The sequence below is a fragment of the Carcharodon carcharias genome, chromosome 3 (assembly GCF_017639515.1).
Source record: "Carcharodon carcharias isolate sCarCar2 chromosome 3, sCarCar2.pri, whole genome shotgun sequence".
NCBI lineage: Eukaryota > Metazoa > Chordata > Chondrichthyes > Lamniformes > Lamnidae > Carcharodon > Carcharodon carcharias.
The window spans coordinates 98,037,057-98,065,044 of record NC_054469.1 but is presented as its reverse complement, the minus strand read 5'-3'; the positions used below and the strand labels follow the sequence as shown (position 1 = coordinate 98,065,044).

Below are 27,988 nucleotides of genomic sequence, written 5' to 3'. Positions count from 1 at the left end.
AAGTATTTCCCATATATCAGCTTTTAACTCCCACCCCTATCACAGCACTTCACTCCTGGCTTCTCCTGTCTGTTGTTGGTGGAGATAGGCGGTATGGGTATGGTTACTATCCATGCCAAAGTGTCCAAGCTCAGTTAAATTATGCTAGAGAAGCAGGGGTTGTTCTCAGAGCAGAGAAATTTAAGGGCAGATTTAATAATGATGTTCAAAGTTATGAAAGATTTAGAAAAAAGTAAATAAGAAGAAACTTTTTCTATTCGCAGGGTAGTTGGTAACCTGGGGACACAGATTTAAAGTAATTGGAAAACAAATGCAAAGGGAAAATGAAACACTTTTTTTGCATTTAGTTGTTATGATCCAGAATTTTGCACTGCCTGAAAGGGTAGTGGGAGCAAATTCAATAGAAACTTTCATAAGAAAATTGCAAAGGGTATATGCAGGGGACTGGATTAATTGGATAGCTCTTTCAACATGACCACACAGGTATGATAGGCCATTTGGCATTGTCCTGAGGTGTGTGACTTTATCATTCTATAATGAAAAATAGCTGCTTGAGTAGATATTATAGGCTGCTGTGTTCGGGGATTTGTATCCCAGCAATTGTTACTAAGCAATGGGAGGGAAGGAATTTCAACTGCTGGCATCTTTTGTATGAATGCTAGAAATCTAACTCCACCATAATATATTTATGTTCCTCTTTTTTGCTGTTGGTGAGAGAGGAGCCTAGTAGCCCATATAGAAACTGATGTACCCTTTTCACCTGTTGGAGATAAATTTAATTGTCAAAGGGTTTATTGGCCATTTGGTTTGAGGCAAGAACTCATTGGCTTCTTGGTCAAAGAAGATGTTCAGTTCACTTTAGATGATTACTCTGGTTGCTAACATTTAAATACACATCTTATTGACTGGGATCTGAGTTGCTGTATTTTTCTCTTTTAGGTTTCTGAGTGCAATGCTGGAGCTTTTGAATCGCCATGATGTAATAAAGCTGAGGGCAGATGATGTACAGATCATCAGTCAGAGTTTTGGAAATTTTAGTGAGGCGAATTTCTTCTTTGAGAATGTCCAAGGAATGCAGGTTGTTGCAAAAGTTATTCTGGAGAATATACCTCTGTGGATGAATATGTACATCAGTGCAACAGATGAAACATCTTCAATGATTCATGGATTACTTGAACTTACTCAAGCAAATAATGTCTATTCGTTTATTTACAGACTAAAGGCTTTCATGAACCAGTGGTCAAATTCACCACAATTTAAGGAAATAATGAACATTTTACTTAGTGCGTTACAAAAGGAATTACCAAAACTAGTAATCGCCAACCCCTTCCAAAATACAATCGACAGATTCAATGGCATGTGGTCCAGTTTGCAGCAACTTCTTATTCACAATTCTACTGAAAGTCTAACAAAGAGTCTAAATTTCTTCTGGAATTTCATGTCTACAGTATGGATAGGATCAACTAAAGGCAATATAGATTATCTTGACATTGCTAAAATGTTTCTGCATTATTTGAATAATCTTGGTTTACTGTCTCAAGAACAACTTTCATTAGTAGTGGATACCACCAATGGTTTAAAAAATACTTCAACAATTGAATCTTCTCAGCTGCAAGGTGTGGAGTTGCAATTGTTCAAGATTTTGGAAACAATTGCTATGGAAAATAAAACAGAACTGATGAAGACATCTTATAATATAATTCATGCTGTCTCACAATTATCAAATATGACTGAGCTTTTACCATTGGTAGCTGCTGTCAGTAATATTTCTGAAGACATTTCCACTTTTTTTGAACGGTTTAGCTCCAATGACATCAGTGAGGCCCTTGAAACAATTTCAAACATTGTTGCTGTTTTTCACAACATGTCAAAGGAAGACTTTGCAGAAAATTTATTGAATTTATATCTCTATATACAGTCACAAGTACAAGCAGAGACAGAAATTAAAGAACCAGAACTGCAACAGATAAATGAGACCATTGCAAGACTCTCAGAAGCTTTCCGCAATAATACAAACAATATTAGTTGTTTGATGTTACAAGCATTGCAGTCTTCATCTGTCCCTATTTCTGATACCTGGTTGAGAAAATATTGCTCCATACATCATACTGGAAGAAAAATCCGTTCAGTAGAGACGGCTTCTAATTCACAGTCAAGCCAGAATCTATACAGACCCTTGGTGGAAAAAATGATCAACAGTTTAATGGATAAAGGTCAAGACATGGCTTTATCTTCTTTGTCATGTACAGCAGATTTGTTCCTGTCATGGAGTCAAATTATAAAAGTGGTAGCAGTGCAGTTGAACTTGAATTTGCAAGCAGTTAACTTCCTTCAGATTGGTTTGAAAGAGATGTCACAAGAACTGAATCAAACATCAGTATGTACCAAACAATTGACCCTTAATGACAGCACAACTGCATTGAAAGCCTTCCTGCAGAACATTACTTCAACAAGTGGCTTTAATCTTCAGAGTTTGTACCAATTACGCATTGATCGCTTAATCATCTTACAACATGTAGTGGGTATATTTCATATTCCAGTGGATAACAAAAGGCTTCAACAACTTGTCGAGATTGTGGAGAATTTCTTTAGTTTATTTCAGGGCTCCAACTTTGATGGCTTGAACACCATTTCCAAATTCATTGATGCCCTTCAACCTATGTGGTCATTGCATGATCCTCAGCAGGAAAAGCTCTTTTCAATCATTCATACATTTGCCAACTTAAACTCCAATGCTGATCTGGAAAGTATCAAATTGGCCTTCAGAAACATTCTTTTATTCTACAATAACAGCTTTAACATGAATAATCTTGATCACTCCATCCAATATTTGAAAGAGGTCTTGAATTTAATAGTAACATATGAGAATGGTGGAGGTCAATTTCCATACAAGACCTTGGTAGTGTTAACTAAACAATTAATCCATTCTGAAAACCCCAATGCAGAAGAAAAGGAATGGGAAAAACTGCTGCAGTGGCTATATATACTGACACATACCAATCTTTCTGATCCATCACTCTCATTTCTGTCAGATATAAGTACCATTCCAATCTTTGGAGTGAACATATCTGAAATGAGCAAAGTTATGAAGAAAACTGAGGAAGCAATTTTCAAAGTGCAAGATATAAAAGAACAGTTCCATGGTCTAAATTCATCTGATGCTTATTACTATGAAGTTATTGCATTATTGGAAATTATTTTTCCTAATTCTTTTTCTTACAAAAACAAAAGCATTCAGATTCTGAGGATGTCTGTTGAATTAGCTTACAATATCTTTAATGATGAAAACATGTCATATGACTTAATAGAACAGTTAATGAAACAAGTGCAAAGCATGGCCAATGACAGTGCAACAGCAGAAGAGCTCTTTGGCCATCTCAGCAAACTGGTCAGTGGAAACGTTAACTTAAGCCAGTGGTATTCTGTAGATTCTGTCAAACTTCTATCTCAACAGATTCATACACTAACAGCCATTTTAACTTCAGATCAGAACATCCAACAATTTTCACTGCTGCTTCACAAATTAATTCTTCAGATGAATCAAAGTGCTTTCATAAATTTGAGGCCAGAGAAAATTTCTAACATGTTATTTGGCACTTTGGATATTATTCTCCATTTCAAAAAAAGAACTCCCTCTAATCTGTCTATGGCTGAGGCTATCAGCATGTTATTCTCTAAAGCTGCAGTTGTTAGTTGTCTGAGTTCAAACAAATGTTCCAAAGAAGACATGAACATCCAGAATGTTAAGTTGAGGCAATTGTTTCATCAAACAGTGCAGTTCACAGAGGAATTAGATGAAACACGTAAAACAAAATGTGAGACAAACTTAACAATGATACAGGCAAGTGAATCATTTTATCCGCTAATTGAGTATATAAATAACATAACCTTCAACAATATCTCAATTGTAGAAAAACAGCTGGATACATTTATAAATGGTTTGAAGAGATTTTCACTGTCAGAAATTGCATGTACAGTAGATGTTGCAAACTTTACTCGTGCTTTTCTGATGACAATACAGCAGATTGTGGGAAATGACAGAACCAGTGACACCGAGCAACTTTTACAGTTTGCACAATTGGCCTCTCGAGTTTTTCATGGTGTTTCAGAAATACTGAAAGTTCGCAATGATACAACAATGGCTGCGGATGCTTTCATTTTATTGAAGAATGAAAGTTCATATTTAGCAACATTCCTGAACAGTAACAATTACACTGTTGTCCAGAAAGTCCTTAGAATGACTGACAATCTAATTGGGCATTTCACATCGGAGACAAATCCTTCACCAAGTGGTTTCTTTCAGCAGTTGCTGGTGTGCTTAGATTCATTTTCTAAAGTGCTTGAGCTGATTGAGGTACCTCAGGAAACTGCAGAAGAGCTTAAAGGCTTTGGTGAAGTAATACAATATTTTTATCCTTTTGTAAACAAAAGCCACACTCAGGACTTGAAAATTGACTCTGTACACAACATTACACTCTTCGTTTTACAACATTTAAACTCAATAAGTGAAATCCACTGTCATCTGCAACTGTTGAAAACAGATCTTCAAAACTTGCTTAATACCACAGTCCACAGTGGCTCAAGTAACAAACAAGCCGTGTCCAGCCTAAATGAACTGATAGCCTTTGTGGGAAATGTCACATTAACATATAACTCGAGGCATGATAATGGCACCTTGCAGGATCCACTTAGGCTTGATGTACTAATTCAAACTGCACAACTCATCAGAGACTATGTGGAATTTTTGAATAAGGTATCATTACCATCTGTGTCTGCCATTGATGGTGCTGAAATGTTCATTCAATCACTTCATAACAGCCTAACAAGAATCAATCACACTGAACTTAATTTGTTTTCTGTTCCCTGGACTTCGCTTTTCAATGATAAACTTGTACACAGGATGATTTTTCTTTTACTGGGTGATTTTGCTCAGCAATTCTCAAGTGATCCTCAAATCCAGATCAACTTGACAGAAAATATAACCTATATAATTTACAAACTCACAACCACATTGACATCAACCAGAGATATACATGCCATAAAAGACCACCTGGAGCAAATGAGCAGTGAGCTTACAAGGCTCTTTAAAAAAATGAACACCACTGGGGATTCAGATGCTATAATGAGTTTCTTAACAAAAGTGACAAAAATGTCAAAACATGTATCAAACCTTCAAAACATGACTGAGATTCTAGATGTCATCAAAGTAATTTTACTAGAGATTGGAAGTGAGCATTTTCAACAAACTTTTGCTATTATTCCAGATGGAATTACTCTAATACAGAATCTTTCCACCATGAATGTGAGTGAAGCATTGCATGCAGTTTACTTGTTTGGGCTGGCTCATCAGGCAAAGGTATTAGAATTCAGGCAAGAAAACCAGACTGAATTTAATGAGAAGATTATCAGACTGCTGCAGATTGTTTCTAATATGGCTAATTCCTCACAGATACCACAGTGCTTGCCTGTAGCAATTTGTAAGCTGCTGTCAGAAGAAACAGCTGATGATGATGATGATGATGGTCTCTTTTTAAAAGCTTGTAACTTCAAGGTGAATCAGAGTCTCAGTACAGCTTTTAATCTGGCAGTTGATATCAAACAACTCTTTGCAGGTGTTGTCCAAGGGACTGCAAAAGTGGAATGCTCAGGAAGCACTGTTTTCAGAGAAATCATTCAACAAACAGGTTGTGCTCTTCGACAGTATGAAGAATGGAATGCATTTTTGCTCAGGATATCCCAGATATATGGTTTGAAGTGCCCAGCTCTAACAAAAATGCAAGAAATTTGGAATAACTTCTCATACGTCATAGTTTCCACCAGTGAGGACAATGTAAATTGTCCCATTGCCCAATTAAGACAAGGATCTAATATGGTGTTAGACTTGATTAGTAATATGACTTTAACAAACACTACTTCTGCTGAACAAATCATTAATTTCCTCTCTGATGTCAGTGACATGTGTATGATGAGTGGCAACAATTCAGAAACTATACACAGCACTCTTAAAATTCTAACTAGTTATTTAAAGAATATACTGACACCATCAAATTCTAAAAAACATATCTCAGCACTGATTACAGGTATGCAATCATTACTTTCAATATCAGGTTACAAAAATGAACCGCTGCATTCAATTCTAAATGATTTACTAGATGCACTTAATAATAACGCAACCGACATTTTGGAGACACTGTCGACAGATATTGACAAAATATTAAATGGCACAATAAGGAATCCTAAAATGAAAAATCTACTACCAGCTGTAAAGCAAGTGATTAGTTTGTTGAGAAATATAACAACAGGTGATTTAATTGAGTTTAATGTGTTGCATTTTAACAAAACATTGAATGATGTGGAGAAAATTCTGGAAACAATGCAGCATATATCCAACTTCCCAGATGAAAGCTATCACAAAATACTGAACATCATCAGTTATTTCTTAAAAGATCAAAACTTTCTAGAAGCTAATTCAATACTTGTAAGAATTGTAAACTCTGCCCCTCTGATGAGCAATATTTCACAGTTGCTAATGGAACAAATGGACTCTGCCGCATCTGTCCTTGAGGTCTATCAAAAGTTGCTCCCCTACATCACAGCTACAATTTCCAATGAAAACTTCAACCAAAGCTCTTATGCCTTGCAACTTCTAAGCAATTTAGTTTTGGAAACTTACTCACATTGGGATATTTCACCTGAAAGTCAGCGAGCATTGATAAACAGGGTCATCCAAGTCCTAAATGAGCTGCTGCCAGAAAACAATCGGACAGCTATAAATAATGTGCATGCATTCAGTAATGCTTTCTTGGAGTTCCTAGCGATTGACACTAATGGAAAGGTTAACCTCACTGAAATCAGAAATGCGACACTGAACTTGATGAAAGTGCTTGAAGAGTTTCTTGGTAAAATTCAAGTGCCCAGTCCTATTAGGAAGATTGCAGCTGATGTTTCTAAATCCGTCAAACTGCTTTTAAAACAGGCTGAGGAGTCAGGAGGAGCAGTTGACTACACAAGGTAAATGGAGCTATTTCTGTTTATTGTCCTTTTTCAGTAAAGTACAATTAAAGTTGTGTCGTTTTTGGTATGATTTTCAGTGGCAAATTCAATAGTGGACCAGGATAGTAAAAATTACAGTTGGAGTGTTATTTTCCGATAACTGAAAATAAACATTGACATAACAACAGATGATTTGGGAGTTGAAAATATTAGCGCATTTGTTTCAATTTTTAATATGGTTAACAATAATGTATAACTTTAAATGTAACTTTAATTTTAATTTTTATTTGTGCATTAGGAAAGGTGGAACATGGTTTAAGTTTCAGTTTTTTTTTGTGAGCTTGGTGCCGGGAAATCTGGAGGGTCTCCTAGCAAAGATATCAGGTTTTCTGGATTTTTTTGTATATGTACATTTTTAATAAGGTTTTACAACCCTTGAACTGAGAGATAGCTTACAAGGGGGTTAGTAGTTTAGTGATTTTGGGGAAAAAAAAAAAAGTAGAAAAAACTGTGCTGTTGGCCAGTGACAGGAGCCCAGTGACACAATGGCACAGGAAAAAACAGTACAGAAGTTCAGAGTGTGTATGTCAGTGAAGGAAGACAGAAGTTCTAAGCTCTCTGATCAGAAATGCTGAAAGGCTGCTGGAGAACTGAGTTTAGGGAATTCATGTGTTTGCTCTGCAGTTGAAATAATGGTGAGTTTAGAGTGCAGTTTTGGGTGTCTTAGGGAGGGATACAAGCTGGGGAAAAAGCATCTAATGAATGCTCAGAAATCTGCTGGAAGAAAACAGCTTGCAACTGGGCCAGTCCGAGCAAGAAGCCTTGGTGTTAAGATAGTGGTAAATCTTCACTGGGTTTTTGTGTGTGCAATGGTGTTGCTGGGATAAAAGTAATAGTGTGGCTGAGATTTTGTGCTCCTGTTTGAAATGGGTGACATGGCGGTTGGGAACGGAAAATCTTGCGAGATTACAAAAATTTGTTTCACGTCATCGTAAAAACAGTTCGCGATTGTCCATTCCTCATGCCAATGGCAAGTTGGTGTTTCCCATTCCTGAATGTTGGGATCGTCATTTCCATTCATTTGCATCTAATTATAATCCCTGCTCACCGGAATCATTCCCCCACACTGGATCATGTTGCCAGCAAGCCGATGTGTTTCACAATGGTACATAAGCAACATGCACCTGGCAACCTGCACTTAGTTCCTCCATTCGAGGACTATTGGCCTATGTTGTCTTGGGCATCATGCATGCGAATCAGTATCAGGCTTCGGTGCAATGCTACATTGGTTTCAGGGCAGCTATCTTGAAAGTCCAATCCCACTAGACCAGCAGTAAGGCAGGGGTGTCTTCTCACTGGCTGGAGGGCGAGGGCTGGCTTGGTGAAGGAAGGAAGTGGCCTTGTGCAAGTTTGGAGGCTCCAGGATGAGGCCTGGCTTGGCGAAGGGAGGAAGTGGCCTCAGGCAAGTTCAGATGTTCCAGGGCGAGGCCTGGCTTGGCATGGGGAGGGGGGAATACCAGAGTGTCTGGGATGGGGGTAAATGTTTAACAGTGCAAGTGACCTCACAATGTTGAGGGCTGAGGTGTACACCGGGCCCCTCCACCTCAGAATGTCCATGGGTTAACTAACCAAGTCCAGAGGCTCATCACCTGATTCAGAGTCAGCAGATTCCTTGCCTCCAGTAGTCCTCTGAGAGTTGGTGACATCAGATGTTCCCGCCTCCGCCTGCCGTGAACCAGATTGTGTGCTGTGATCATGAAATTGTGATCCCAAATCTGCTCTACATCTAAGTTCCACTGAGGTGTGTGTTGCTGCGGAGGGTGTGGGTGAATGCTGTGATGGGTCTTCTGCAGTTCTGTCCTCAGGGTCCTTGTCCAAGGCATTTTCGGCACTGGAGTCAAGGTCCAGGTTGCCTAGGGACACCGGACTAGTGGCAGATGTGCCTAGGAGAGAAAGTGGAGATTATTAGTGCATGTCAGCCACATGACACACAGAACAGTAGACACAGAGTAGTGTTGACAGAGAAATGATCTGGTGCAAGATCCTCATGTAGGTGCTTGCTGCTGACCTCATCGTCAATGGAATGGTCAACATCATTCCCAGCCAGCGTGGTGGCTCTGTTTTCAAAGTCAATCAGGCCCTTGATATCTGCCACACCACTTCCGGTCTGGGACCTCTCCCTTTTATTGTGTACGATCTTGTCCTGCATAAAGAGAAATGGAGAGAGTGTAAGCATGATTCATGGCAGAGCAGTTGAGAAGGATGGTTGGCATTTGTGGGTAGTTAGTGGAGCCATAGAAGGAATGAGGACAAGATGAGAAGAGGGGATGGAGCCAGATGGAGATGTAAGGACGTGTGTGAGAGTGAGTTGTGATGTCCATTGAGCTGGGAGTGAGTGAGATTCCTGTGGATTTGTGATAGGCTTATGAGTGTATGTGTATGCGTGAGTTGAGAGTGATGAGATGGTTGACTTGCCCTGGCGGAATGGATGAGATCATTCACTCTCTTTTGGCACTGGGTGGCCGGCCTCTTCTGCACTGTGTTCGTACTCAGCACCACTGCCACTGTCTCCCAAGCTGGAATCATCATGTTTCTGCCCTTCCTGTGGTCAGAGCGGGGGCACAGGACATCACACTGGGCCTCCACAGCCTCCAGCAGGTGATCAAGTGAGGCACCACTAATTCTCTGGGCAGCACTCTTCTTTGCCTTTGAGGCTACCTCTTCAGTGGAGCACCCCTGTGCTGCAAGCATTGTGAAGTGTGCGCGCTGTGCCTGTGTAAATATGAGGAAGCGGTGAGGTCACATCAGGGCTGGTGAACCAGAGGCCACCTGCCAGTGATCCGGCAGGTTTCATGGGAATGCGTTATTAATGAGGCGCGACGGGGACAATATGGCATGAAAACCCTCTATTGCAGCCGGTGGGATCAATGCTGATTTCCCCGCCCTTTACCTCACTTAGTGCGATTCTGGCACGATTCCGCCCTATGAGTTTGAATCATTTCCTTGTGTTTGTATTGAGATCTTTCCAACCTTTTTGTCTGGTGTAATACAGTTCATTTTTCCCTTTTTTAACAAATGTTTTATTCTTTATGTTAGAAGTTCATCGTGAACTCTGATGAATTTGTTCAGTAACTTTCCTCCATGGTTTCTAAAAAAAATAATTTTAAGATCTATCAAGACAGGTTTCACCCTGGAATCTGACTTGTCCAGTATTAACATCAGCTGGCATCGTAACAATATAAATGCACATTTCTAGTTGTATGGAAACATTTTATATCTCATTAATTTTAACCTGTCAGTTATTGACTGAGAAATACAGTACTAAGTGTCAGGTGTCTGTTATCTAATTGCAATAGACAAATATGAACATATGAAATAGGAGCAGAAGTAGGACATTTGGCCCCTTGAGCCTGCTCCGCCATTCATTAAGGCCATGGCTGATCTGTTTGCGTTTTGAATTCCACATTTCCATCTACCCTGATAACCTTTGATTCCCTTGCCTATTAAGAATCTATCTATCTCCACCTTAAAAATATTCAATGACCCCGCCTCCACTACCTTCTGAGGCAGAGAGTTGCAAAGTTACACAACCCTCTGAGAGAAAAAAATTCTCCTCATCTCTGTCCTAGAAGGGCTACTCCTAATTTTAAAACAGCCCCCTAATTCTGGGCTCACCCACAAGAGGAAAGATCCTTTCCACATCCACTATGTCAATACCATTCAGGATCTTACATACTTCAATCCAGTCAGTCCTCGCTCTTCTAAACTCCAGTGGAAACAAGTCCAGTCTGTTCAACCTTTCCTCATAAGACAGTTCGCTCATTCCAGGTATCAATCTAGTAAACCTCATCTGAACTGCCTCCAATACATTTACATCCTTCCTTAAATAAGAAGACCAAACCTGCACACAATATTCAAGATTTGGTTTCACCAATACCCTGTATAACTGAAACATAACATCCATGCTTTTATGTTCAATTCCTCAATTATTTTTATCTTATTAATGTTATTAACCATTATGTCTTCAATCCTTTGTTCTATTCGCTGACAATTTTAAAAATAAATCCTCCTTTCTGTTATTTCTGCATAGCCATAGTATCAGCTGCCTAAGCAATCTTCTAACATGACAAAATCCATCTGCAGGACTGCAAACTGCATTCGCGCCAAGGGAAAAACGTGGCCCTTTGTTAATTGTGAAACCAATTCCATAAAATTTGGTTGCAAAGCAACTGAATATTCCGGGTGACCATTTTAGACTCAAAATGGCATTCACATTGTAAACACACACTTTTGATGTAGGTGTACAGGACATCATTTTGGATAGGAGGTTAGCGCAGATGCTGGGCTTGTGTGCTGGAATTATGCAGAGTAGGCAGATCATGCCAACAATCAGCATGTAGCACTGATTCATCTCTAGCACTAGCATTATTTACCTGAAAGCTTTAACTCCTCTCTTGACCTGAACAGCCAAACATATGTACAGCAACAGGAAGCACAACCTACTGCTGGTATACAACCAAACTTAGTGCATCATGCAGGTCAATGTCCAATATCTTGGCAGCAGTTATCGTGCCTTTATTCTATGCCAGTCCACTGTACCATCATGATTTGACCAACTAGAAGAAACTAGAGGGTAGCTATTCATTTGATTGTTAGAAATGATTTTGAAACCATCAGTGAAAATTATCCATCACTCCTACTTTTCTTGGTGCTTCATCTCCAGAGGTAAAACAGCAGGGGCACTGCATTAACTACTTTCTTCATTTTTGTTCATAATATTTAAATATATAAATGCAAACACCAATTAATAATAGCCTGTGTAATAATCTAGAATGATAAATTCATGTTAGTAAGTTGGTTTTTTAAAATGAGTGAAGTTTTTACAAAGTATTCAAGCTGGACCACATAGAGTTTCTGTTGGCATTGCAAATTTTACACTCTGATCATGATAATTTGGTTTCACTGTCCCCTCCCGGTGCGTAATGTGTTTGGGTAAAACTTATTGCTGACTCCTTTGTGTTATTCTCTTTTCTTTAAGAATGGCAGAGCTATGTCAGTTTGATTGGGTCAGTAACATAGTAGGGCACGGATATAGTGGAGCTCTCTTTCAATTAAAGATGCTGAATCACTTTTCAGGTAAAAAAAACCTTTGTAATTTACAGCATACTTTATATTTTACTAAATCAACATAACAATACACATGAATCATATTTCATATTGCTTATGTTTAGCATGCATATAGTTAACAAACTTTAACAATGCTCTTTTTAGTTTGTGTTTGCAATGTTGAAATGCTTGAATGAGTTGTTGGATTTTGAAGAAATGAATTAATTGATTTCTTATTGTCTATCATGTTGTGCAGTAGGCTTGATCAACTAGATATTATCTTCCTGTCTGTCATTTTCATATGTTCATTTATTCATAAGCAATGTTGCTGCTAAGGTGCACAGCCACATAACCATGCAGCAACCCAGAAACCCAAAGTCCCCAAATAGGTTATGCACAAGTCGGCCCCTTTAGATTATCCTGCAGATACAGCCGCAAAAAGAATTAAAGAGACCGCACAGTTAAATAAATTGCCCACACACTTGATTAAAGTGAAAAAGATCAATTTGTCTGTAAAGCTTATTTCCTGGTTCATTCCAGTATATTTCATTGAAGTGTTAATGGACACCACAAGCCTGGTATTAGTATAGTATTATCAAAGATAAAACCTGGGGCTGGATTTTAGAGGGAGACTTTTTCCTTCCCCCCCATTACATCCAACCCCAACCCCGTCCCTCCACCGACGGAAAAGACAGTCATGAGCCTGCCCACTTCAAAGCCAGCTGCTCTGCAGCAGTGTTATGTTGGGAATGTCTTAATTGACTCAGAGTAGGACATGTACCTCAAACTCATTGGCCGGCAGCTCTGTAGTCCCAACAGCCCCATGATTGAGTGTTGGCCACTCCCGAGGAAGAAGTATCATGGTACCTAGACTCAGAGGTAAATCCGGTATTTTGAATGGGCCTGGTTGGGAGACCCCAGTAATAGGGAGGGAAGGGACAGGTGCTGGGTTAGAGATGCCAAGGAGGAGGGTTAAAACGAGGGTCTGATTTTGGGGGTGTGCCTCTGATGGACACAGGGGAGACCTTAAAGGAGGTCTTGCCCAAGTAGCAAATGGAGTGAAAGATGCTGGGTCATCCATCTTGCCTCTGCCTTCCCTTGCCATATGTAAAATAGTGGTGGAGGCAAATGGTTAAGGGTCTCATTCGGCCAAAGGGTAGGTGGGCTACCTGATGCCCTCTCAGCCCGTAATATGGGTTGGAATGTGGTGGGAAGGCCACTCACTTAATTTTATAAGCTTTCCAGCGGGGTTGGTTGGGGCTGGGGCATAAAATCTGGTGTTGATAGGAAAAATCTCTATATTTGGACAATAATTACTTTAAAGGTTATTTGTATGTTCTACTTTTCTGTTATTGGTCCAATATGAGTGCTTGCTAGAAGTTCTTGCAGGATGGAAACTTAAATATAACTTTAGTTTCAGCCGGGTAAACTCCTTTGTTTTGCAGAGAAAATGTATTTTGTTAATGATGCCATGTGTGCACAGAAGAATTGTAGACAGAATTTTACAGGACACTTAATCCACGCTTTAATGGAACTGTGTAATTTCACTACTGATTTCAAACAGGTTAGTCACTGCTCTGTAGCTCTAACAAACATTTTGTCTATTTGATTTATTTATGCAGTTGGATTCATTTATGGATGTAACAAAATTTCCCAGCTAAGAATTTGTTCTTAGCTGAAACTATTGCAATGAGCATTTTATATTTACACTTTCATATGTTGAAATTTTTGCACATTTAAGTTAATTGAGTCAAAGATGAAACTGCTTTGACACAAATTGCCATTATGGGCAACTTTGTGTACTTTTTATTTGCCTGCATCTACTCATTTGCTATCAAAAATTACAAGTAAGCTTAAAAGTTCCTAAGCAAATAGAAGCTGCCAATTTGTTTTTCTCCTACACAGTTGTGACGTGGAACATTTTTTGCATCGTATTCCATGGACTGAAAATTTTCATGACAACCATTTTGTATTTATATAATATGATTCAATGCTGTGTCAGCAACTAGATACTGAAATAGCCAAATAAAAAGCATCAATATATCATAATTTACTTTTTTATCAATTACTGGCGTGAAGGAATTCCTTATGTACTACTCGAAAGAAGAAATCTAATTATTTGTGCTGTACAGCTATAAGGGTTATTTTAATAAAAAACATGTAAGCTTCAAAGAGGAGAGCAGTCCGGAGGACTCAGCCTGTTGGAGTGAAGAGGTCACTGATCTGTTTGTGGCACCACCTCCGTGCTTGGGCGTGGTGACCTCATGGTTGCTGATCTCCTCTGCAATCTCTGTCTGGGCTTGCTTGGCCAGATGGGATGGTCTCTTTTTGCCATTCATTGGAAAGAGGAATGGCCATCTTGCCATTGTAGCCTGGAGCAGAATCTGCAGGGAGGCACTGTTAAACTGTGGTGCCAGCTAGTGTCTTCTCTCTGTCACGGCAGCCGCAGCATCCCAGTCCACTCCTTGGGTCTTCAGGTCTGCTCCAATGGTACATGGGTCTTCAGCACTGTTTCTGAGGTAATCCTTAGTAGCAAAGCAGCTGTGCATGCGCCAACACCCGCCTTTTAGTCAGCTGATGCCGCATCATTGCCTACCTCTGCTTGTCACCTCCAGATAGTTAATGGGCCGGCCACTGTATGATCACATTCAGATGGCCGAATATCACTCATATGGAAGTGGCACTCATCTCTGGTGCTGCTACTGTGACCTGCCCAATCCAGATAGAATTCAGTCTCTTGCGTCTATCCCAATCCCTTCAACCCACTAGGTTTAGCCGTGCCTTCAGCCATCTCCACCCTAAGTTCTGACATTTCACCCTCACCCATTTTGGTCACTTCACCTCTCTCTTTTGTACTTTATGACCCTCCGAAAAATTATGGCCCAAATCTTCCAGTCTCTGGATTGTCAGAGACCGGACATACAATGAAAGATATGTGTTAGGACCCTGTGGAAGTTCTGACTCACTGACATGAGAATTGCTTGGGAATGATGGGAAATTCCCCTGCTGTCCTGGACCCTCTGCAAATGTCTCTGACTCTGACCTAGAATTGGAGACTTGGGACAGGTCTGCAGTACTTACCTTGGTGGTTATCCTAGAAATATTAGACAGTTTAAAACCTGATCTAACACTTGGACAACAACTGACCCCCTACCCCAAGTACTCCCACTGACCACCCAACCACCACCCGACAACTCAACTACCCACCTCACCATCACGCACCAATCCATCTCACCAAACTCACCCAGCCCCCCTTTCTCTCTCATTCACGCATTCACTCCCCTATTCACTCATTCATTCATTCACCCATCCACTCAACCTTTCAGTAACCCACATTCAAATACTGGTCCTTTAAGCTTACCTGCAGCTAGTGTCGGAAAAAGGTAGCATGCCTTTCTTCCCCCAACTCCACTCCGCTCTGATGGAGTTCCCTAGGAGGGATTTTTTCTTCAGCTGGATTTCAGCGGCCACCCTCCCCCAGCCTGATGCTCGATTAGGCACAGAGTGCCTGATAGCAAGGATAACCTCCCCCGGCAACACCCCATCACCTCCACATCTACTGGGAGGCCAGTGGCAATTCCAATAGGTTTTGGTGGTTGGGCTTCCAAAATTGTGGGACACCCATGCAGGCCCCATTTAATCTTTGAGCCACGACTAAATTATGAGGGGCTCAGGGAAAATGGGTGTCAGTTGGCTTATTAGTGAGACATCCTGCCAGCAGTAGCCAAGAATCCTGTGCCTGTCCCTACTGCCCTCGGCGGAGGTTTTCCTACTGTTGAGTGAGAGATGCGGAGTCTCTCCCACAATTAAGTGGGCCTGGCTGCCATATTTCCTGCCTCCATGGGCTGCATAAAATCCAGCCCTAGCACTCTGAATTCTGAGATTAGACTGGGCTACGACTTAGTCTTAATCAATTGAATTGACTCTTTTATGACGTTGGTGATATTCTACCACCAAATCTAAAAATTAAACAAGTTTTCTCTTTAAAAAGTTAGTACGATTAAGTTGGAGGCTGAAAGAGGCCCATGAGGAAAACACGTCCACTCATGGCAGGATGCTAATTAGGCTAATTACTGATGCAATTGAAACTAATTTTGCCTGAACACACCAGAATTTAGTGGTGGCTCAGGGATTAAACGGGGGTTGCACGTCTTTCCTGTGCCTCCTGAAGGCTGCCCAGCAAATTCTTTCAAAGGCAGTTACTGCGCCATCGAGGCATCTAGCATCAAGAAGCTGGGGTGGGGGTGGGGGGGTGGGGGTGGTTGCTGAAAGCCACCCCTTGACCTTGCCTCTGACTTCCCTGCCTCCCCTTCCTGCAACGCCCTCCTTAAGACTCCCATCCCACCCTCACTCACCTCTGCCTGTGGATCCCACGATGATCCCTGGTGAAGACCTTGGAATGCTACTGGCAGCAGTTGCTGCTCCCAGTGGCACTGCCGGCAATGGTGAGCTGCTGACCTCTGATATCTGGCAGCTGTGGAAGGCCCATAGGGGTCGGTTAGCTCAGTTAGCTGGACGGTTGGCTTGTGAGGCAGAATGACGCCAACAATACAGGTTCAATTCCTGTACCGACTGAGGTCACCCATGAATGCTCTGCCTTCTCAACCTCACCCCTTGCCTGAGGTGTGGTGACCCTCAGGTTAAAATCAACACCAGTTGTCTCTCTCTAATGAGAGAGCAGCCTCTGGTCCCCCGGGACTATGGTAACTTACTTTCATTTATTTCAGTTAAGGCGCTTAATTTGGTTGGGTCTCCTCCTCAGAAGCAACATGGGTTTTCCACCGGTCCTCCAACCGGTGGGCTGCACCCACATCAGTTGCATTAAATTCCGTCTAATATTTTCAGTATAGGAAAGTTAAATTTCTAAACCATATATAATGCCCTATGCAATGAAAAATATGATCGATCACTCTTTAAATCTGTTCTTTTGGTATCTAAATGAATCAAAGACTAGCTTTTCTCCCTTTTTGACATGGCTGTACCAACTAGTGATTCAGTTGGTAGCACTCTCGTCTTGAATCAGAACATTGTGAGTTTGAATCTCACTGGATTTAGCACAAAGATCAAGTCGACACTCCAGTGCACTGCTGAGGAAGTTCTGTGCTATAGGAGGTGTCATCTTTCAGACCTGCCCTCTCAGGTGAACTTAAAAGACCCCAAGACACTATTCAGAAGAAGAGCAGGCGAATTATCCCAGTATCGTGCACAATAATTATCTCTCAATTAACATAAGGACAATTAGAGTATCTGGGCACTACCACATTGCAAATTGGTTGATGCATGTCCCACATTGCAACAGTGATCACACTTCAAAATTACTTCATTGACTACAAAATGCTTTGGAACATCCTCTGGTGAAAGGCATTTATACATGGAGGTCTTTCTTATTTTTCCATATTTCCCTGAGCCTTTTTCCATCTGGTTATGAGAGTTCTCATCAGATATGAGGGGAGGAGGCGGGTTTGGGGGCTGGACCAGAAACTAAATTTGTAACTTTCATATTGGGTCAGGCTCCCTGACGCGTTTCTGCCTCCAAGCAATTTTGCTGGAAGCGAGAAAAACGTAGCAGCAGCTACCCACCCAAGAAACGTGAGTAGCTAATTCAGCCAATTAAGAGACCAAAAGGCTGCAAATAGCTGACATTGCCAGAATCTTCTTGGCATTGGACCCATGGTGCCAAATGCAGAAGCAGCATATTAATTGGCCACCTCCCAGAAGATTCCAACTATTGGCGCACCTTTAACCCATTTGCGGTCAGGACTCAAATGGTTCTGATGCCTGAAATGTTTCAAAGAGTACATGTGTTTCTCACATGTCAGTGCAGACTCGATGAGCTGAAGGGCCTCTTCCGCACTCTGTGATTCTGTGATTCTGTAACAAATTCTGATGTTTTCAAGAAGGGGTTAGATATAGCTCTTAGGGCAAAAGGGGTCAAAGGATTTGGGGAGAAAGCGAGAGCAGGCTATTGAGTTGGATGATTAACCATGATCATAATGAATGGCGGAGCAGGCTTGAAGGGCCAAATGGCCTACTCCTGCTCCTAGTTACTATGTTTCTATGATTTTGCTCGAGAAGCAATGTCCATTTTTCCTTTTGTATCAAGTTAGCACTGATATGATTAACTTCAGAGGATGTAGTTTGTCAAAAACTTGAGGGTTATGCAGAAAGTTGGAAGGGTTATTGGGAATTGAAAGCGTGTTCCTATCTTTTCAGTACTTGCTCCCCAGAATGTACCCAATATGTGTTTTTAACACTATTGTTTCAAGGCTTATTTGTTACTGCGCCAGAGCTTGAGACAATATCAAGGTTGATTTTCTGTGAAAACTACTGGTCCTAATTTTGTTGGATTATGTTGATATTTTCTGTCTAGATTTCAGAAGAAACATTCACTTTCCCACCCCAGAAAGACTGTGTGGGATATTTTAATAGCGTCACGCAAGCACAAGTTGCTATGAATCAGACAATGCAAGCAGTTGATTATGCAGTGAAGAACTACCACTGCAATTGTGAGTTGACTTCAATACTGAGTGAGCAACTATATGAAAGGTAACTTTTAAATCTATTTGTTATCTTTAAAACATTTACAGTTCTGTTCAACCTGCAAAATGCATCATTTCACTCATAGACAGATGGTTGTGCCCATACCAAGCTGGCATGCCCCTATAATCCAGGTTCAATGTAAGGAGTCTTTACAGCAGGTTTAATTGAGCTGTCCCAGTTGTAATAGGTACTATTGGCAAAGCAACTTGACAGTAATATGCACATCTTTTGACATGTTAACACACTTGTTGATGGTGGACTCTGTGGACCAGAAGGATTTTTTTTTCACTTTTTATTAAACTAACAAAAAGACATGGGAACTCATCAGAGGCTATCAGAATGTTGAGAGCAACTGTAAAACATAAATAAGTAATTTGAACCCCTTGTTTGAGCACCATTCCTCACCAAGCAGATGGTAGGTGGTCAGAGTTCCACCAATGCTGAAATAAGGTGTTTGCAGATGCACAGGTATAGCCCAGGAGAAGCACCAGGTATACCTAAAAATGAGGTGCCAATCTGGTGAAGCTACAACACAGGACTGTACATGAACACTAAATAGTAGAAGCAGCATGCTATTGATAGAGCTAAGTGACTCCATAACTAGGGATCAGATCAAAGCTTTGCACTCCTGCCACATTCAATTGTGAATGGGTTGAACAGTTAAACAAATAATAGGAAGAGGCATTCAATGAACATCCCCATCTGCAAGAACAGTGGATCTCAGCACATGAATACAAAAGGTTGATGAATTTGCAGCCACCTTCTGCCAGAAATGCAGAGTGGGTGACCCATCATAGCGGCCAGTCTGTAACCAATTCAGTTCATTCTGGCAGATATTCTGAAATGGTTGAATGCACTGGACACAGCAAAGGCCATGGGCCCCAGCAACACCCCGACTGTTGTATTGAAATTTGAGCTCCAGAAGTAGCCAAGCTGTTCCAGTACATGTATAACACCAACAAAGTTGAAAACAGTCCAGTTATGTCTAGTCCCAAAAAGCAGAACAAATCCATTCCAGTCACTTACCACCCCATCAATCTGCCGTCAAGTATCAGCAAGAAGTTGGAAAGTGTTGTCCACCATGCTATGAAGTGACACTTACTCTCTAATGACATGCTCAGTGATGCTCAGTTTGGATTTTGTCAAGATGACATAGCTCTAGATCTCATTATAACCCTGTTGGGAATATAGATAAAAGAGCTGAATTCCAGAGGTGAGGTGAAAGTGACTATGCTTGACATCAAGGCAGCATTTGACCGAGTGTGGCATGAAGGAGCCATTGCAAAACGGAGCTCAATGTGGATCGGGGAAACGTCTCCACTGGCGGTAGTCAAACCTAAAATGAAGGAAGAGAGCTGCAGTTGTTGGAGGCCAATCACCTCAGTCCCAGGGCATGATATAAAGAGTTTGACAGGACAGCTGACATTATCATTGTTGAATTCTTCACCATCAACATTGACCATAACTTAAATGGACCTTCCACATAAATACTGTGGCTGCAAGAGCAGATCAGAGGCTGCGAATTGTGACTCACCTCCTGACCTCCCAAAAATCTTTCCACACAGCAAATCTATCCACAAGGCAAATGTCAGGAGATTTATGCAATGTTTTCCACTTGCATGGATGAGTGAAGGAACAACAACATTCAAAAAGCTCAACAACATCTGGAACCAAGCTGCCCACTTAATTGTCAACCCCTCCACCACCTTAAAATACTCACTCACTCCACCACTGACACATTGTATCTGTATCTACAAAATACAGGCTTCTTTAACAGTATCTCCCAAACTTCCGGCCTCAACCACTTTGAAGGACAAGGGCAGCAGATGCTTGGGAACACCATCACCTGCAAGTTTCCTTCAAAATACACACCATTGCAACTTGGAAACATGTAGCTGCTGGGTCAAATTCTTGGAACTCCCTACTCAACAGTATTGTGAGCATACTTTCACCAAAATTCAAGGACACCACACAGGAGTTCCTCAGGGTTCCTTTGTCCAGTCATCTTCAGCTGCTTCATCATAAGGTCAATAGTTGGGATGTTTACTGATGATTACACAATGTTCAGCACCATTCATGATTCCTCAGATACTGAAGCAGTCCCTGTCCAAATACAAGAAGGCCTGGACAATATCCAGGCTTGGATTGACAAGTAGCAGGTAACATTCATGCCATATAAGTGCCAGGCAATGACCATCTCCAACATGAGAGAATCTAACTGTTGCCCACTGAAATTCTATGGCATTACCATTGCTGAATCCCCCACTACCAACATCTTGGGGGTTAACATTGACCATAAACTGAATTGGACTAGCCATATAAATACTGTGGCTACAAGAGCATGTCAGCAGCTAGGAACCTTGTGGCAAGTAACTCACCTCCTGACTGCCCAAAGCCTGTACCATCCACAAGGCACAACTCAGGAGTATGGAATACTCCCTACTTGCCTGGACGAGTGCAGCTCCCATAACACTCAAGAAGCCTGACACCATGCAGGTCAAAGCAAACAGCTTGATTGGCAACCCATCCATCTGGAATTAAAAAGCCTAATGATGACCATAAAACTATGGCTGATTGTCGTAAAAGCCCATCTGGTTCACTGATGTCCTTTAGGGAAGGAAATCTGCCGTCTTTACCTGGCCTGGCCTACATGTGACCCACAGTAATGTGGTTGACTCTTAATTGCCCTCTGAACAAGGGCAATTAGAGATGGGCAATAAACGCTGGCCTAGCCAGCAATGCCCACATCCCAAGAATTAATTTTTAAAAATTCACTCCCTCCACCCCCGATGCACAGTAGCAGCAGTGTGTATCATCTACAAGATGCATTGTAGGAACTCACCAAGACTCCTTCGACAGCACCTTCCAAATCCATAACCATTACCACCGAGATAGACAAGGGCAGCAGACACAAGGGAACATCACTACCTGGAAGTTCCCCTCCAAGTCATTCACCATCCTGACTTGGAAATGTATCGCCGTTCCTTCACTGTTGCTGGGTCAAAATCCTGGAACTCCCTCCCTAACAGTGCCGTGGGTGTACCTACACCACATGGACTGCAGCGATTCAAGAAGGCAGCTCACCACCACCTTCTCACGGATAATTAGGGATGGGCAATAAATGCTGGCCTTGCCAGCAATCCACATCCCATAAATTAATAAAAACAGAAGGCAGCTCATCATGTCCTTGTCAGAGATGCCCACATCCTGTGAATGAATAAATAAAAAGAAGCTACTCTATCTGATATATGGTGTCTTTTATGCAGTAGTGTCTAGTCTTTTTTCTCATGTTAACAACACTAATACCATCTTCTTGAATATTAAAATATATGATAAAAAGTACCACAGTTCCTGCCCTGAGGTTGTAAATTGATTTAGTTTAGCTTAGGAGCAACACAGTTTTACGCTTGAGGAACATATTCATGTTACATATTACAGGGGCCTGAAAACAAATGCTCATAAACTGGCACTCTTGTCCAAAACCTTACAAAGATTCACAACTAATCAACACTGCACAGTAGTAGATTCTCTATGGAACCTTACAGCTGCCTGAAAATCCTCAGTAACGGAAAGGGAATTCTTGAGCTTTAAAGAATGAGCTTAGTGAAGGTGACATATTTGAAGTTCTCTAGGTTCATTTCTTAAGATTAGGCCTATTTAAAGCTCTTTAGTAGTGTCTTGCAACCTTACAGTATTTGACCTCAAAACCACCTCATGTCAACTACCATTTAGTATTTTTTATTTTTCTTGTTTTGCAGGTGTGAATTTGCTGCAGCAACATTTTTTCCAAATAATTCCTTTGTGACTATATTTGAGAACATTGGAACATTTCAAGGTAATACTTCCATAACTTGCCTGGAACTGGCACTGTCTGTTTGAAAGATGGGTTCAGCAACTTTACATTAAATAATTTCCTGTGCTTTGCATTGATAATAGCGATAAGGCTAACAAATTACTGTTAGAGTGCAGTATTTGATTGAAGATCCTTGTTGCCTCTTGCCCTGCTCACAGATCCTGTAGAGGGTGCTGCATTGATCAGATGTGGTCAGAGTAAGATAATGCTCAAAAGCCTGTCAAAACCTTGTCAGAATCTATCAGCTAGGTTCCTTGCCATTGACTGCAAAAATTAGGCCAGTATAATTTGATTTTAATGTGTAATGGTGAATCTGTGGCAAAGGTCTTCAGGACTAATACAGTAACTGTGATGAAAAGCATAGCTAACGAGGGAATGAATTCAAAACATGCAAAAAACAAACACAAATTAACTAAAACAATTTTAAGATAATTATCTGGATGGTAAATGGAAGTGTGCTGCTAATGGATGAAAATATGCAAAATTAGATATTTTGTCCTTTCGACTGTCATTTTTAAAATTCTTTCATGGGTTGTGAGCGTTGTTGGCAAAATCAGCCTTTTGCTGCCCATCCCTAATTGCCCTTGAACTGCTGTCCATCTGATCTAGATACACTTACAGTGCTGTTATGTTTCTAACCAGTGACACCTTACTTCTACTACAGTAACATTAATCCATTTGTTTCCCTTTCAGCATTTTATATAGGTTTGATTATATTTACATTTTTTTTCATTTTACTTTCTATATGTTAGTAGTTTAGCAGACTAGATCAATGGTATAATCACTAGATTTTCATGGCCAAACCATAGCTAATACTTGCTTAAAAATAGAAGAAATCTTGAAATAGTTAACAGTATTAGAAGATCACAGTTGTTATTGCTTATGAATATTAAATCCTAATTAACAAATGGAAGTCCATAAAGCACAGAATGGGTACTTTTGGGGTGGATGGTCCTTTAATATTGTAAAAGTGAATTTTGTTGAACTTATTTTTTTTTTGGCTTTAGGACTATTACTCCAGCACTATTTTTATATTTGCCTATTATTGATATGATTTGTGTTACTTTTAATCTTGTATAAAGTTAATTCATTTTGCATTTGGTTGTTTTGAATAGGTTTACCAATAGAGAACTGTGTACAAAACATCACAGCTTTGAAAGTGCAGTTGCAGCAGATCAACAACCTCTCACCTGAAGTCATTGATTTATTATTGAAGGCAAACATGACTTTCTTAAAGGTAACTTCAAGAATTGCTAGAATGGATTCAGCCACTGTTTTCTAACTAGAAATAACTGGTTAATTATAAGGTAGTTTGGCTGCCAATTCCTGTAAAATAAGAATAAATCCTTTTATCTTTTTTGGTAACATTTTACAAACTCACATTGACTTCTACCTATTACAACCAGGCTAGCAGGCGTGCACTACTCCTCTCTTTGCCCCACTCTGGAGTTAGGTATAGCAGAGCTTGAATTTTACAAAAAGGTGATATAGCCAATTTAATATATATCTGAATATGGCTCAGTCAAGCAATAAGCCAATCAGGCTCCTTAAGTTAACAAGTAAAGGGTTAGCTTTATTGGTAAAATTCACTCAGGGAAAGATACAGAAATTATTACCAGAAGGATTAAAATGTACAAATATATCCAATTACACCTTAATGCCAAAGAATAACACACATAGAACCTCTTCAAGCATTCAAAAAAAAAGAAAAACTCTGCAGAGTATTATGACATGGCAAGTGATGTGTGTCAGGCAGACCAAATCTACAAGGGAAACTTGGCTATGCTGTCATAATGGTTTTGCAATTTGTATTTATTACAAGAAGATTTGGGCACTGAATTCAGAAGTAATGAGTCCACTACACATTTAGAGATTTTAAAAACTAAATTAAAACATTTATTAACAAAAGAAAATATTTCAAGGACATACATAAGATTAGAGTTATTTAATACGATAACAAATCAAAAAATCCCTTATTAACCTGACTCTCAACTACACATACCCTTTAAGACAACAGTCCAAAATAGATTTTAAATTTAAATAGCAAGCCAGCAAGTTTACCACAGCACCCACTCCACAGTGGAATCCCAAAAGCATTCCTCTTTGGTTACTAGACACAGTAGACTTCTTCAAAAGTGGCTGGAGGATTCCCCAAGTCCATTTTACATGGTCTTCTCAGATCTTACATGTCCTCCCAACATCACCTTCCTTCCTTTTTTGTACATGCTTCACTCTCTTTAATCTGCAAATTCCATTGTTCTCTAAGTCTTTGGAAATGTGCTTTGCCCATAATATAAAAATGTTTCATGTTGCCAACATGGTCAGTACCTTTGGGAAAAATAAACATACTGCTTGGCCTTGCTTATGTTGTTAGTTGTAAACATCCTACCATCACTTTGAAACCTAAACAACCCACTTATCTAAAAATGTAAATTTCCTTTGTACCCTACATGCTAAGACCTCATCCTTGTTTACTCATTAGCATTTCAAATGCCTTTTACTCCTAGCTTCTTTTGATAATTGCAAGCTTGCAGTCTATCTTACTCTAATTTAATTAAATCACACAGGCAGAACCATACGCACTCATACTCATAAACCTGCTTAACAATAAACCACAATAATATTATGAAAAATATTATAGCTTCATGACAAGACTACCAGACATTAAAAACCTGGCCAAACTTTAACAAGTCAAGTCAGAAAAACATAACTTATTCATGTAGTGTCCAGAAGTTTGTTTACAGCTGAAGGGTCCCAGTGCACAGTGGCTGCTGATTCTTGTGGTTTCTCATTGGAGGCAGTAGTGTTGATGTAGAATTCTCCTTTAAGAATTCTCAGTTTGCTGCTATAAAGTCTTCTGGTGGGGTTTTCTAATCATAAACAGATCAGCTTTGATGAGAGAGGTTTCAGCAGAAAGAGAGTTGGCATAAGGTGGGGTCAAAAATCTGGTATCTCTTTTACATCCAAGAGCTGGATCATGTGACCTCTCTCTGAGAACTCCATAGGCTCTATGGCCTGCATATTCATCCACAGGGTGGGTAGGGGGAGTCCAGAAATGCTGAGCGGATGATCCATCTTAGCCTCCTCCGGATGCCCCCACCATCACAGATGCCAGCCTTCAGTCAATTTGATTCACTCCACATGATATCAGGAAACGGCTGAGGGCACTAGATACTGCAAAGGCTATGGACCCTGTTAATATTCCGACAATGGTACTGAAGACTTGTGCTCCAGAACTTGCCGAGCCCCTAGCCAAGCTGTTCCAGTACAGCTACAACACTGCATCTACCCGGCAATGATGGGGAAAACTGCCCAGGTATGTCCTGTACACAAAGTAGGACAAACCCCACCCATCCAATTACCACCCTATCAGTCGACTCATGATCATCAGTAAAGTGGTGGAAGGTGTCATCAACAGAGCTGTGGCCACCTGAGCCACTCAGCTCCTGACCTCATAACAGCTGCGGTTCAAACATGGACAAAAGAATGGAACTCCCAAGGTGAGGTGATAGCGACTGCTCTTGACATCAAGGCAGCATTTGACCGAGTGTGGCATCAAGGAGCCCTAGCAAAACTGGTGTTAGTGGGAATCAAGGGGAAAACTCTCCACTGGTTGGAGTCATACCTAGCACAAAGGAAGATGGTTGTGGTTGCTGGAGGTCAATCATCTCAGCTCCAGGCTGTCACTGCAGGAGTTCCTCAGGGTAGTGTCCTAGACCTAACCATCTTCAGCTGCTTCATCAATGACTTTCCTTCCATCATAAGGTCAGAAGTGGATGTGTTCACTGATGATTGCACAATGTTCAGCACCATTCACAACTCCTCAGATAATGAAGCAGTCCATGTCCAAATGCAGCAAGACCTGGACAATATCCAGGTTTAGGCTAACAAATGGCAAGTAACATTCACATCACACAGCGTCAGGCAATGACCAATTCCAACAAGAGATAATCTAACCATTGCCCCTTGACATTCAATGGTATTTCCATCACTGAATCCCTCACTATCACCATTGACCAGAAACTGAACTGGACTAGCCATATAAATACAACAGCAAGTCAGAGGCTAGGAATCCTGTGGTTAGTAATTCACCTCCTGACTCCCCAGTGCCTGTCCACCATCTACAAGGCACAAGTCAGGAGAATGATGGAATACTCTCTACTTGCCTGGATGAGTGCAGCTCCAAAAACACTCAAGAAGCTGGACACCATCCAGGACAAAGCAGCCCGCTTGATTGGCACCCCTTCCACAAACATTGACTCCCTCCACCACTGATGAACAGTGGCAGCAGTGTGTGCCATCTACAATATGCACTGCAGAAACTCACCAAGACTCCTTAGGCAGCACCTTCCGAACCCATGACCACTGGACAAGGGCAGCAGCCACATGGGAAAACCACCACCTGGAAGTTCCCCTCCAAGTCACTCACCATCCTGACTTGGAAATACATCGCCGTTCCTTCACTGTCGCTGGGTCAAAATCCTGGAACTCCCTTCCTAACAGCGCTGTGAGTGTACCTACACTACCGGGACTGCAGCAATTCAAGAAGGCAGCTCACCACCACCTTCTCAAGGGCAATTAGGGATGGACAATAAATGCAGGCCCAGCCAGTGAAGTCCAAATCCCATAAATGAACAACAAAAAAAGCAAATTTCTAGCTCAGCCTGCCCACCTTAAGTGAAAACATCTCCATTGCTGGAGATGGTGTTGGGTCAGCTATCCTGTAAAGAAGCTCGGAGGCAGCCACAGGGACTGCTGGGTGCCTAGGCGGAATGCTTAAAAGGCTCACCTCGGTGTCGTGGGATTTTGTCCCAGTAAAAAAAAACACCAAGGCCCTCTAGCCCTCACCCCACACACCCCCTTTACTGTTCAAACACTGCCAATGCCTCATTCATGCCATTTCATCCCCCCCACCCACCTCCTCAAGCCCTTCATGTCCCCTATACCAGGCTCTGCACTTCCACCTACCCCTAAGTCCCTTCATGCCCCCTTATGGCAAGCTCTGGTACTTACTTGCCCATTGACCCATTGTACACTTACCAGAACCTATGAACAACACTGTGTAAATTGGGATATATGAAGAAAAAGCTTTCAAAAATGTAATCTTTATTCATTTCCCCTATCCTTGAAAAAAGAAGTCTGAACAAGCTAATAAAAGTATCACTTATCCAGGCCCTTTCACGTTCCAAAAACCACAACACTTGAAACTACTTACTTATGTCAAGAAACATTGTGCAATTGCCCACAGAGATCAGAGAGCCTGAACTGTGAATCAAACAATGTTTCCTCAGGGGAGAAAATGGTCTTAATAATGGGGATTGGCTGAGAGCCCAGACATCTATTTGAATAACAGAACACCTGATTTCAGTTTAAAAACTTTAATCACTCTTCTGTTAGAATCAAAAAGTGCACGGGACTACTTTTCAGGTTAAGGCTGAATTTTGACATAATGTACAGTAACTTTTATAGACTTCAATTCAAACTTCAGCATTCCAC

At 41.0% G+C, this 27,988-nt stretch overlaps 1 protein-coding gene across 1 annotated transcript in view; it reads left to right on the top strand.

Annotated features, from left to right (window-relative positions):
• Positions 1-6,452: 6,452 nt before the first annotated feature.
• The window catches only part of LOC121276590 (ATP-binding cassette sub-family A member 13-like), a 242,695-nt gene continuing 221,159 nt past the window's right edge, over positions 6,453-27,988 (top strand). The window contains exons 1-6 of the mRNA XM_041185175.1: positions 6,453-7,011; positions 12,032-12,129; positions 13,545-13,663; positions 18,470-18,645; positions 22,398-22,474; positions 23,608-23,729. Of these exons, the coding sequence (XP_041041109.1) occupies positions 6,506-7,011; positions 12,032-12,129; positions 13,545-13,663; positions 18,470-18,645; positions 22,398-22,474; positions 23,608-23,729 (1,098 nt within the window). The 5' untranslated portion in view covers positions 6,453-6,505. The remainder of the gene's footprint in view (positions 7,012-12,031; positions 12,130-13,544; positions 13,664-18,469; positions 18,646-22,397; positions 22,475-23,607; positions 23,730-27,988) is intronic.